Source organism: Dromaius novaehollandiae, chromosome 1 (genome assembly GCF_036370855.1).
Source record: "Dromaius novaehollandiae isolate bDroNov1 chromosome 1, bDroNov1.hap1, whole genome shotgun sequence".
NCBI classification, from domain to species: domain Eukaryota; kingdom Metazoa; phylum Chordata; class Aves; order Casuariiformes; family Dromaiidae; genus Dromaius; species Dromaius novaehollandiae.
In genome coordinates this window covers 121,777,578-121,791,060 of record NC_088098.1, presented here as the reverse complement: position 1 = coordinate 121,791,060, position 13,483 = coordinate 121,777,578, and the positions used below count along the sequence as shown (strand labels likewise).

The 13,483-nt window shown below is 41.9% G+C and overlaps 1 protein-coding gene across 1 annotated transcript; it reads left to right on the top strand.

The window, feature by feature from the left end:
- Positions 1-7,649: 7,649 nt before the first annotated feature.
- Positions 7,650-11,944, top strand: LOC112981991 (trefoil factor 1-like). The gene is made up of 4 exons (XM_026098041.2): positions 7,650-7,857; positions 9,250-9,396; positions 10,826-10,975; positions 11,705-11,944. The coding sequence occupies exons 1-4, from the start codon at positions 7,776-7,778 to the stop codon at positions 11,710-11,712; spliced, it is 387 nt and encodes a 128-aa protein (XP_025953826.2). The 5' UTR covers positions 7,650-7,775; the 3' UTR covers positions 11,713-11,944.
- Positions 11,945-13,483: the final 1,539 nt, after the last annotated feature.

Below are 13,483 nucleotides of genomic sequence, written 5' to 3'. Positions count from 1 at the left end.
TATTAGATGAGACAATGAATTATTCTTACATTCCTCTTTTGATTTTTACAGACCTCTGCCATGCTTCCTCACAGCCTGGAGAGACCTGGTGTACTTGGTCTTTCTCCGTGTGGATACTGTTTTGTGCCTCTAACCTTCCCTTCCACCCTTCACGAGATCTTTTACAGCTCTAGGCTGGAAACTGAGAATATAGTATTAAAAAGTGATCATACAATGGCATAACTGTGTTCTCTGTGCTGTTCTCTATCCCTTCCCTGATAGTTGTCAACCTTCCATTTGCTTTTCTGGTGGTTGCTAAGCACCGAGCTGCTGTTTTCATAAAACTGTCTATTGTACTCCATATGCTAATATGATACTTACACACTCTGTCAGGCCTGAGAGATAATAAGCAGCTCAGAGCCCATCATTTTATTTGTAAAGGTAGGATTGCTCTTTTTCCTTGCATACATCATTTTATATTTACATATCACCAAACATCTTATTCTACAGTCATTCAGTTTTGTAAAATCCTTCTCCATAGTTGACTTATATCTTTACCACCATGAAACGTTTGTCTTGTCAACAAATTCAGCCTTTGCATCTCTTTCTCCTGATGGTTTATGAGTTTGTTTCACTGCAAAGGTCCCAGCACAGCAGCAGGAGACTCCTTATGGCCTCTCCCACAGTGAAAACTGACCATTGACTCCCATCCTCTGCTTATTACCCAGCTGTCTATCCAGGAGAAAACTTCCCCTTTTATCCTATGACAACTTAGTTTCAACAGTCTTTACAATTTTCAAAACTTTTTTCATAGCTCATTGCTACCATGAGCCAGAGAGCTCTTCTTGTTACTCTTCCAATTATACTCTCACTTTTTTAACTTGGGGCAACTAGAACTTTATAAAGTGATCTGGGCATGGGTGCAGCATCAATTTCAATATTATTAAAATGATGTTTGCTGTTTTGTCCTCAATTCCTTTGCTCCTAAAACTCAATTTGCCTTTTTGACATTTCAGATATTCAGTTGGCATATCTACAGTTATGCTAAACTCTCTTTCTGAATGACAATAGTTAATTTAGAGACCATCTTTTTGTTTATATAATTAGGATTATTTTTCCTCCATGCACATTATTTTGTACATAGTCATCCTGCATTTCACCTGCCATTTATCCCCCAATCACTCAGTCTTTTAAGATGTTTCTGCAGCTTTTCAGTTACCTGCACTTTTGAAAAAATATGAAAAATAATTATTATGAGTCATCATCAAATTCATCACCTCATTATTCACCAACATTTCTTGATCATTTATGAATATGTTGAACAGCAAAAATCCTCTTCTCTCCCTTTTGATAGCTGACCTTTGTCTCCTGTCGTAAAAAAAAGTTATTTATTTACTTCTCTATTATTTTATTACTCTGCAGTCAGTCTGTTTTTCTATTTTCCTTATTTGGCTGTAGGGTCCTTTTTGAAGAGAGTCTTTTTGCTTCTAGTAACTTCTTTTACTCAGTTACTTAACTGTTCTGGTTCTGTGTGTATGCCTGAGGACATCCTTTTTCTTATTTTTTATTTGGTGGTAAATATTTACTCTAAGCCTCTTGTACTGCGTCTTTAAATGGCATCCTGCTGTTTGCAAGCAGTTCATTCCTTTTACTCTTCCTTTAAGTTCCTTGGAATAACCTCACCTGGTTTATATATTTCCTCTTTCAGAAGGTAATAGTTCAAGATTTGGACTTTTTTGCTCTTGGGGCCATGGTAAACTGGAATACGTCACAACCACTGTCATAAAGAGGCTCTTCAGTGGCCATGTCTTGAGCCAGATCTTCTGCATCTCTCAGGACCAGTTCTTCTGGGGTGTCTGACAAGTCACTCCACACTGCACTGATTTATGAGGTCTAGGAAAGAAACTAAGAAGTGCACTTTTCCCTGACTAGCTCTGCACGGCCAGTGTGTTTGAAGGGTTTGGGTAATTTTTTCATTTTTTTACAGGCTCCCACCTCATCTCAGGAGTAACAAGCATTTGCCAGTGTTGCTTCAATGTTTACCAAAAAAAAAAAAAAAAAAAAAAAAAAAAAAAGAAAAGAAAAAGAAAGTGAATGCTGGCAATGGAGGCTTCATGTCCTGTCTGGAGAATCCAGAAGCATTAGGAAAATAATATACTCAGATTTGTATTTCTAAATCGGCATTGAACTTTGCAGTTGAAATGGAATCTTTTTGCAATGTATTGGATGTTTAAATTTTGACTTTTAGATCTGCCTCATCTCTAGCTTATATATTTGATTAACTTCAGAAATTTCTTTTTTCTGTTTTACCTCATTTGTATATATTGACCACACAGATGTGACAAAAGCCCTCTTCGACCAATGCCTCTGTTTTTTATAAATGATATATTCTTTTACAAAAGTCCCCTGAATGAGTCTGTACACACCAAGTTGGTTTTGGCATCTGCATTAGTATATCTTACGTAGGTATATTTATCTAAGCGATAGAACAGCTTTTGAATGGATCTGGATTTTTACTTTGAACTGTTCCTTCCCAGAGTTAAAACGCAGGGTTTTTCTCTGTGTATTTTTCGAATCCACGGTGTTCTTTGGTAGAGAGGTAGATAACAACCTGAACTGAAGGCTTTTGTGCACTAATTCATCTGGCTAAAATATGTGCGAGGCTAACAGCTAAAGGCTCAAGGCTTGCAATTCTTCCTCCAAACCCACCCAGTTCAGATTTTTGTCCCCTTGACAGTGCACTTAGCAGCTTGAGGGACACAAAAAGTGCTCTGGGACACTCCTTGCTACAGTAACGTAATCTGTACTTACACGTACATAGGGTCAGAGAATTCCTCTCTGTTGCCTATTCCTCCAGACCCAGCACCTCCCTGTGGTTTCCTTTATCACAAATATCTACCACTACTCCCATGTCTGACATTTCTATACAACAAAGAAAGGTTTCTCTGTAGTGTAGCTTGCAGAAGTAAGTCAGAGAGCAGCTGTGTGATTAGAGATTTAAAAATCTGTGGCTGGACTGTAAGGGCTTTCTCAGATGTATAAATAAGTGTTTAACTTTTTCCAAAATCTCACCTGTCCCAGATTTCAGTCTGTGTTTAACGGCATGCACAGTTTCAAGCTTTATGGACTTACACTCTGTAGTTAGATTTGGCCGTATTTTTCCAGAAGTGGTATTTTTAAGCTTCTCTCTGAAACATGGCTTAGCCAATTGTTTGCAACACAGTGCCCCTCTGAAAGAGGGGCAAGCCAGGCCCAGCCCTAGCCTGGTGAGAGTGGCCCATGTGTGCGCTGCAGCACCTAGTGCTCTAGGTGGACACCTCCATGCTGTGGCACAACATCAATATGACAACTTCCTTCTCGCTCTGTGGAAAACAAAATTCTTGGGCCTTTTTTGCAACAAACCTATTTCTACAAATAACATGCGTTCCTGTCACATCCAACACTCAAAGTGCTGTCTTTTTAGCTTCAGAAACAAACATTTGCTACTTGAGCTAGAGAATAACCGCTGTTAGAGAACCAAATGCAAATCTGAGACCATGATGCCTGTTACTGGAGCAGCAGCAGTTTCTGGTACCAGGCACTGAGCCCACCCGTTCATCTCACGGCTGACCGAAATGGGCAAGCTGCGACTCTTAGCGAGCACCTCTTCCTGGTAGTTTTCCTTTTGTCCAAATGCACACCCCTACACAATCCAAACATCCCTGCTGGTCTCTCGAAATTCCCATCACCATGTGTGTTTGGCACAGAAATAAATGGGCACTGGCTCTAAGCTTTTACAGGACTGGAAGAAACACAAAGAATTGACCACAATGTTGCTTAAAGTTACAAGTTATTCAGCCTCCAGGTCACTAACTTTCACTGAGCATCAAGGCAGACCAGAACGGTTTCTGCTATTGCCCAGGATCCCTGCTGCACACAGAAACCTGCAGCTCCAAATCCAGCCCCGTGCTTTACTTAACTTTATTTAATTTTTTTCTGTGTTTTAACAGCAGCAACAAAGAAGCTCATTTCTGTATCATGTCTTGCAAGCACAAGCCATGCACAGGAATGCAACTGCAGGGAGCTGCGTGGGGGGCATCACCTAAGCTCCTTATTGCAGAAAGACATACAAGGTCCAGTCTCCTCCTTCTCCTGCCCCCCCTGTCTGCCCCATCTGGGTAATTGCAGTGCCCCTGCCTTGGCGTCTGCCCCTCCGCCTCTGACAGGCTCGAGTCCCAAGACCTCTGCAGACAAACTGCCCAACTAGCTCCATGGGGATAGTGGCCTTGGCCACACTATGGGTGACAGAAGTCACTATACTGCCTCTTCTCCACCCGTTAAACCTGCAAATGGGCCAGAGGAAGGATAGCGAGAGAAAGCTGGTGACAACACAAGTGACCGCAGTGAAACAAGGCAAACAGTAGGCCTAATGATATGGGAGGATAATATTGCTTATGGTTATATTTTCTATAAATAGTCTCTTAAATACAGTATTCCAGTGAATGTGTGACATGAAGTGGGTTACACCCAAAGTGGCATTGTCAGACCATCGCTTCTCCTGAGTCTCTCCTTCAGGTGAATGCTCTTCTCTCATCAAGAAGGAACGGAAAAATACCATCTCTAACCCTCCCAGAATTGATGGAGAGGTTCTTTATTCCTTTCTCTCTGTTTTTTTTCTCTTTTATGATGATTTATTTTAGGGAACACCGAAAACTTGAGATATGCTTTGTGATATCACATACAAACAGTGTTGGCCAGATGACAAATTTTTCAGGTTGGCACTCCTACCAGTAGTTACTGCAAATAGAAATACCCTCATGACAAAAAATTAATTTGTGCTGTTGGTTGCTGGGTCTTTGTTTTTAAATGAAGTGGGGAAAAAAATACACCCTTTGAAAGTTCTGAAATATCAGAATAAAATGTTTCAGCCTTTATAAACAGCAGCCAGCCATTGTGATTTCTGATTTCCCAACTCTACTGCTGGGAAGGAAAAATAGGCTGGAGGCAGCAGCTTGCCTCTGTTATGAGCACCACAGTTCAATTAAAAGCCCCATGAGACCGCAGGAGGCTGGAGAGGGAGGACAAGGAGGTTGGGAGAGGAGGAAGAAGCCCTTCAAGCCCCTTTTGCCCTCAGCACACTTCCCTGCTCAGTGCCTGCGGTGGTTGGTCGGCTCTTCGGGGCCTAGCAGAGCCTGGGCACTCAATGTGGAGTTACCAAATGGTCTGGATGGATGCTGGCCCAAGAGAAGGAAAAACTTTGGCAGTGAAGCCCAAGATAATTTTCAAGGCTTTACTATATAAATATATTAAAGATTTTAAAGTAATCTGCTGGCAAAAAGCAAGAAGCCTATTTCTTTCAGGGTGTTTGTTTAAGATGACAATCATATATTCTTTCCGCAGCGAAAACTCACTGGTGGATTTGTCTTTGTGCACGCAGTGGGATCGGGCCCAATAGCTGACAGCTGACGGATAAGGATTTAATTAAGTATTCAGTAAGAGGCAGGAGTGACAAACTTTATCAGCAGTTTTACCTGACTCACACTATGGGCTGATAATCTGCTGAGAACTCTTGCAGCGCTCTGAAAGCAACAAAGTTCCCTATTCGGGATAACCATTTTTCTTTTGTACAGAAGCAATGTTTCAGGTGTTCACACCTTCTGCATGATGTGGTGTTGGTCCAACAAAATCACTGGAAAAATTGCTAATGACTTCACTGGACTTCGCACCACAATTAATCTTTGGGACCACTGTCAACATTGCATGTAAGGAAAAGATTGGATTTTTGAAGTTTAGATCCAATGTTTTCTCCCAATGATGGAAGTAAAAATGATTAAATGAATTTCTGAGTGTTGGAGCACAGCCCCCTTCTGCTTGCAGGTTGATGTTTTGTGAACTGAACAATACACAAAATGTGTTTTACAAATCATGCCTTTCAATACAAAATGCCATTAGTGTATTAAATAGAGATGGACAGTATAGCTCTATTATTTTTGCCCTTGTAGACCCAGCGCCCTGCTACAGGGTTCGAAATACTTCCCAACAGACAAATTACCCTCAGAACACAACTGTAGAAGTTAAATGTTTCTGCTTTGAACTTTATCAACAAAAGAGGCACAAAACGAACTCTTACATAATAACCAAAGACACAAAGACACAGTTCTGTCAAAGATCAAAAAAAATACATTGAATCCTCTTCCTACTGATGAACAGGAAGAACTCTCTGGTGGTTGAGAAGGCAGAGCTATTAATATTGACAGTATGTATATTGTATCTAGGTTCATGTAACTGGGACTAGCAAAGAAAAAACAGTTAACTCAGGCAACGAGGTTTTCAATGACGAAAAGCTATTCCTTAAAAAAGCAAAATTTCCATGGGGTAAACACAACATTCCTTAGCAAAGCAACTGATCCCTTGAAGTTTCTCTGGAAATGTCACCACAGCGTTTCATAAGTCTAGCCATACGGCCCTCTTCGCCCTGGAGCCTGGTGTCCCTTGCTAGGTTGCACCAGACCCAGCTTCCCCCAACTGACAGTGCCTGTTCTCCAAGGGAGTGCTGCTGCTAGGAGGAACTGGTTTTTCTTTGGTCTGGTTTTTCTTTTTTTTTTCTTTCTTTGGTCTTTGCCTTAAGTTTTGTTCTGTTTTAGTTGGAGAACTGTGGTTGTTCTATCATGCAATCTACCAGAGTTAGGAACCAAATTTCCCAAGGGAAATGGTGCCTTCTGTTCTAGTAAGTGGGAAATATAGCAGGAATCATTGTGTTCAAACATTAGAAAGTAGTTAAGAAATGTTACAAAAAATGGTGGAAAAAGGTCTGAAAGAGAGATTAGAACTTGAATGAACAGTCCAATCCAAAAGGTCCCATGTTCTGATGTAGCCCAAAGGCTGCATTGGAGGTCATCTGTTAAACGTGAAGGAAACAATGAGGAAACTATTAGGCCAAACCTAGTGCCTCAGAAGTTAGTTTTCAGCAAATTATGTGCCCTTGGTGTTGGACAAGTTGTGAAGGAATAATCTGTGGTAGCGACAGGGCAGAGGAAATAGAAAGCAGACTCTCCCATGACTTTCTCAAGAAAAACCCTGCAGGGCATGATGGGTTTGCTCCAGAGAGTCTGACCTTCCTTTTTGCTTTGGACCTATCATTCAAAATACCAGCTGGATGTTTGAATCTGACTGCTGGACTAGCAAGATCTTGGTTTCCTAACACAGCACATGCTATGGTCATCCAAAGCTTGGAGGTGTCAGACCCTCAGCTTCTCTTGCCTTACCATTTTCAGCATAACGTGAACTGGAATTAAGACCAAGGTAAATCTGAAGCAGAAAGGATATACTTAGAAGGGAAATATATATATATATAGAGAGAGTATATTTTTATATACATATATGTATATGTGTGTGTGTACATGTGCATATATATATAAACCATAATTTTTTTATATATATATATATGTATTTATATATATATATGTATATATGTATTTTCAGTAGTGGCAACCATTTTAAGCTGCTTAGAGATTTGAAATGCTCTAATGCCAATGAAGTCAGCTGAGGCTGTCAGAGGTGCACAGGAATGTAACTGATCTCAAGAGGCTGGAAATTTATTTCGGGGATCAGAGATATCAGAATATACATGGTAACATTTCCTAATTAAAGAGAAAAAAACAACCTCTAGGTGAAGCACTGTGTGGAGCAATGTTATCAGATCTTACTGTGCAAACACAAGGAGTGTATAAAATGAACCGCTCTGAGGAAAAACGGCACCTCACCTCAGTCTGCTTCCCCACTCAAAGTAGTCTGAGGCCTGAGGGCTCCTGACAGCAATGGACCTGAGAGGGATCTGTGTGCTCTCTGTCATCCTCGTCATAGCCCTCAGCACCTTGGCAGAAGCAAAGTTCCCACCAAGTAAGTACACTTGCTTGCTGTTGCCTTGATGGGTATGTATGTGAGCCTGATGCTACTGATTGTAAATGCAGCAATAGCATGTCTCCAGTTTATGTATCAAATAGTGAATATCTTGCTCTGGTACACCTCCAGAAGCTGGAGTCTATTTTTTTAATTTTTGCAGAGAAATCAGTGGCAAAAAATATACATGTATGTATAGTATTGACATCAGAAATGGACTCCAGGACAACTCTTATGTTAGCAGAACAACCAGGAGTCTGCTATAAAGGTAGAGGGATAGAAATGCCTAAAATGATTTGCTCAGTTTACTAGAAAAACCTTTCCTCCAGGAGGGACTGCAGGAACTAGCTCTCTCTCAATAGTCCTTTGACATTTATTTTATGCTACTTTGCCATGTGAATACAAGTTCAAAGAAATCTATCTGCCTCCTCAATAAAAGGCAGTCATTTAGACAATCCAAAAAGTGGGAAGTAATTATTTCAGTAACAGAGCCCTAATGGCATCTCCAGAATTTCTTGGTTGGGGAGGACTATGAGGTAGACTTAAAATGTTAAAAGCACAGCTATAACTATTTGTACATAATACTATATTTTTATGGTCACCAGAAGACAGTGCAGAGATTTTGTATCTTTCCACCTATTCTAATATCCTTAATTTTTCTTTCTTCAAGTGAGATATCTGGTGGGGGGAGTAAGGAAGATAGAGCCAGACTATTCTCAGTGGTGCTCAGTGACAGGATGAGAGGCAATGGGCGCAAACTGAAATACAGGTAATTCCACCTGAACATAAGAAAAAAACCTGTTTACTGTGAGGGTGGATGAACACTGGAACAGGTTGCCCAGAGAGGCTGTGCAGTCTCCATCCTTGGAGATATTCAAAACCTGACTGTACATGGTCCTGGGTAGCCTGCTCTAGCTGACCTGCTTGAGCAGGGGGCTTGGAGCTGATGATCTCAAGAGGTGCCTTCCTACCCCAAATATTCTGTGAGTCTGTGAGATGGGCAAAACAGCAAACATTTACTAGTGTAACATTTGAAGTTATATCCTTTTACCATTTAATCTGGTCTAATCAAATTCTCTGGCCCTCATTGTGCCAGGTCTGGCTGGCTGCAGGTGAGACCTGCAGATTCTTAATAAGTACAGACCTTACTGAAATGGGTGGGAGTTTCACTCCAGCCATAACAGGTCCAGCATTTCACCTGCTATCTTTTTACCAATAGCAGATTTTAAATCACTCAGGTTCTGATCCCAGCAAGCCACAGAAAATGTATACTTGCAAGACTGCCACAGTCTAGGGAAAGTTCATTGTTCCCAATAGACAACTGATAAATGGACTTCCACTAACAAGAATGCAAATAGACACCTAATAATTTACTTTTTTTGTCCTCAACAGCAAAATGCCAGTGTAAATCGGTCCCCACTGAGAGGAAGAACTGCGGACACCCAGGAATCACAGCAGAACAGTGCAGGAGAGCTGGATGCTGTTTCAATGCTTCAGTCCCTGGTGTGCCCTGGTGCTTCTCTCCCAAAGAAAAGAGAGGTAATATATCTGCCAGAAACACTGTTCTGCCTAGTACTTGATAATGCAGAAATGTGTACAAGTGGGGAATGGCTCTGCTTTTACTGTAAGGCCAACCAAGTAGGCATAGACCTCTATTAGAAAACTGCTGGTAGAACCATGCAGGGTCAGACCTTGCTTACCCTTCAGTCTTGCATCCTGTTCTCCTTGCAGCAACCATTTCCTTTCCCTTTGGGGATAACTTCCAGTTATCAAATAACCCAAGCTGATCATTTAAAAATGTGTCACTGCCAGCTGTTGTCTTGTTCGTCAGTGGAGCGAGGGATCCTCAGCACTTACTTAAATAGGTTTTCTAAGTGGCTAGTGAGGATTTCAGCACTGCATAGCAAAGAAATCAGAAAGTCCTCAGTAGATGAGTCCATCTACAGTTGTTTAATGACTCTTTTAAAGACCCCTGGCATTCTGCAACTTCTAGGTTTTTCTTCTTTTCTCCAGGCTCTTTTGATACTTGCTACTTCCTTCCTTTTTTGCCCACTTCCCAGTATAATTCCCCTTGGCTGCTATCTCTCTCTCCTGTTTTGTTGTCAGCCATCATCCATGAAATCTCCAAACTACCCCAGGGCAGATCCTTTTCTCTGCTGGATTTCCAGTAAGTCCCTACTGGAAAATTTAAACTCCTACCTCCACTTTTTCCTTTATTTTCTTGAACAGGGTTACAGTGATTTCCCCCTTAGTGACTTACTTCCTTTCTGTAATTGAAGTCTGCATGCATAGATGGCTGGTCCTTCCTCCCCCTCCCCGCAGCCAACTCTTTTGCATTAGCCGGTCTGTGCTGGGGTTAGTTCCTCACATCAAGCCACCTCCAGGCAATACCCTGGTCCAAAGCCAGCATCCGTGGTGCCGCTATGGGATACACATGGCTTTTCACCTCTCCACTAGATCTATAGAAGGGTATAGCCAGGTCTCTGCCCACAAGGCAGGATTTTGCCCCATCTAAGCCCTAGAGCACAGCAAACTAGCCCTTCTGGGTTGAGAGCTCCGAGTTCCTCTCTGAGGTCTGCTGGCATGAATGCAGCCAGCTGTACCCCTGCAGGCACTGGGGGACCAAGACCCTGTGCCCTGCAAGGCAGCTGGCTGCATCTCAGGCAGCTCCAGCTGGTATAACCCCTCTTTCACCAGGGATTTGTAACCCCCCCCACCATCCGCACAACTGCCGGTGTTTGGTGCAGCAGAGAGCCTGGGTCTCTACCCATCATGCTACTAAGGAGTTTTGATGAGCAGGTTACAGATAACCACAGGTTCTGCCCTGACCTTTAGCTTGGGCTGTTGGCTCTCCTCACTTATCGCTCCGGCTCCTTGGCTCTCCGGAGGTGAAGAACAATATTGGGCCAGGTAAAAGAAACATAAAGTAATATGGCCTCCTTCCTTCCTTTGTTTTTGTTTTACACAGTCAAGAAAGTATGCCCTTCTGACGTTAGGGCCAGAATAAACTGTGGCTTCCCGGGCATCACAGCTCAACAGTGCCAAAGGCTGGGCTGCTGCTTCGTGCCACATCCCGCTGGTGTCCCCTGGTGCTTCTACCACCGCCAAGTGGAAGAAGGTAAGGACCTGCATGAAACATTTTCCTGTTCTTCCACAGGGACACACAACAGCTCCTAGCAGAGCGTTAGGCCGTGTCCACTCTTGGCTTGCTCTGCAAGTCAAATGTTGGGAGCGGTCGTGTTAAAGGCAATGAGCAGGATGGGGTCTCCCTTCCTTACCAGTGTGAGTTCAGAGCTTTGTTGCCCAGGGTGCGTGTGAGAAAAAGGTGTCTTGAACCTAAAAAGACCGCTTCTTGCATAAAGGGCAGGTGCTAGTGACCAATCACTTGTAGGTTATGTGGCTGTGCAGGTAGTTTGGGCTCACATGTGAGCTTAAGTCCTCAACAAACATCACGGTAGAGATGTAGCTATCAAACTATCTATTTTATGCCAAGAGAAACATGGCATGAACCTAACAAAAATTTCTGATACCTGCCCCCTTCCATTTTTTTATTAGGAGACACCTTTCGGCATATCTAACATGAATAATAAGTAGCCCCAGTTGATCCCAACTCGCCTCACAGCACATTTTGTGCATATAACAATTCAGCATAATTCAATTTTACTAATTGGAATCATAGTTAGTATGCACATTGAAGGATGGGTGGGAAAATAATTGCTAAAAATTGTCTGATGCATGCACACACTCTTTTCGATGTGCTAGATCTAGACAAGTACTTTCTAACACCTCTTGTAATCTGAGGAAAAAAATATATTCCTTAACCTGTTTCTCCTCTTTTCCTCCACAGCTTGTTAAACTAGAAACTTCTATCAAGAACTTCTCAATCTTTGGACCTACTCAAACAGGAAACATCAGCCAGACATCTCAACTCAAACTTCATACTCTGTAATAGCTATGATTTCTAGGTCTTTTTTTTTTTCTCTCGGATTGACGCTTTCTTATGAAAGTTAATCACAGCTTTTATTCTTTCAGTAGTCTAGTACTGTGCAATTTTTCAAAGAAATAAAAGAACTAATACAATTCATAAGTTGTCTGTTATTCTTTATTTTAAAGCTGTGTATTTCTCTTTCCCAGGAAATTAGCATCCCACAGATGAGAAAGGAGTCAGTAACACTTCTGAAAGAAAACATGGCTCTTTTACTGTTTTTGTTAGTATTACGTCACACTTGCTTGGTTTATATAAAAGATCACTTGTATTTCTTAGATGATAAATGGCTTTACATGGACCACGGGTCCTTCCAAATACTAAGAAAAAAACCAGTATTTCCTTTCATATAGCTACAGCTGCTTTTTTTCCCCCCTCAAGACATAGGAAAGTGTAACTTTTTAGCTGACCATGAAGTTGGTCTGACTCAGGGACCTCCTGCTCTTCACACTGTTTGGTCCCTGCATCACTGTATCTCTGATGCCCCCCACCCCTCATTCTCCATACCAGTTGGGCACAGAGCTGCTCAGGACAATTCGGTCCCTAACCCACTTGGCACTGCACCTAATGTAGCATGGGCCTCTGGCTGTTGACCTACAGCTGATGCAACATGCAGCTAAATCACCTGCACATTTGCTGTTAACTAGCTTCACCACTGGCAGGTCCAGAAGTTCATGTGCAGGAAAAGTCTGATTCAGCCTCTGAAACACTAAAAGCAAGTCAAGAAACCCGCCCCAGTGGTCCAAGTCAATACCTAAAATAAAGCCTGTTGTGCCTCACCAGACACAAGAGAAGCTCCTGGGTCTCCATTCAAGTGTGAGTGCTCCTGAGTGTCTTCAATGCTCAACAGCTCAAATGCTTTCCTGGTTCATCTGAGTGATACCACCGTAAAAAGCCTCTGTGAGTATCTTTGAGAACAAAACCAGTAATATAAAAAAGTCCTAACAGCAAGCCATGTCCATTGGCTTAGCAGAAAAGAACAGGTATACAGAGCTGTGCAGGAAGAAAAGAGAAAAATGAAGACATCTGCCTGCTTAGAGATTTCTTCAAGCTCTCTTTTATGATGATTGTTATCCAAGTGGGCAAAATTCATACAACTTTGTTATCTCATACTTACAATAGGCTCAGGAATATTATTTGAATATAGTAGGATATTAGCTGTTATGTGAGCAATAAACTGACCAGTCTTCTGAAGGTCTTTGTTAAGGAAGGTTTAGGGAGTCTAGCCCAATTGAATTTGGAAGGCCTCGGTATAGCATAATCATGAAAACACTGCATTGCAAAATTTGATGCAACAACAAAGTGCATTCACCAGGTAATGGGGCTGATGTAAGAGTCATGCTGGAAGAAAGAATGAAAAGGCAGAAACGTTAAGGATGTAGTCCCAATCACACTGAAAAGGGTTACCCTAATTAGTGCTATAGCAAATCATCAGCGTGGATTGAAATTAGGATTCCAGAGTCAGCACACCAAGTGCAGAGCTCTTACAGAGCCACACATATGCACCAAAAGGCTTTCCCTTCTGTAGACAGATGTGCTTATGTGTGCAACACAATGTTTAAGGGAGATGTGAAGGTATTTTGGAAGAACAGGCTCAGATGGATAACAGCTTACTACACTTGTCTTACCCTCCTAGATTGC

Excerpts from the sequence above, each read along its gene's own strand:
- LOC112981991 (XM_026098041.2), top strand. The coding sequence starts at position 7,776 with ATGGACCTGAGAGGGATCTGTGTGCTCTCTGTCATCCTCGTCATAGCC. Across the intron at positions 7,858-9,249 it reads AGAAGCAAAGTTCCCACCAA|CAAAATGCCAGTGTAAATCG; the intron begins GTAAGTACACTT and ends TGTCCTCAACAG. Across the intron at positions 9,397-10,825 it reads CTCTCCCAAAGAAAAGAGAG|TCAAGAAAGTATGCCCTTCT; the intron begins GTAATATATCTG and ends TGTTTTACACAG.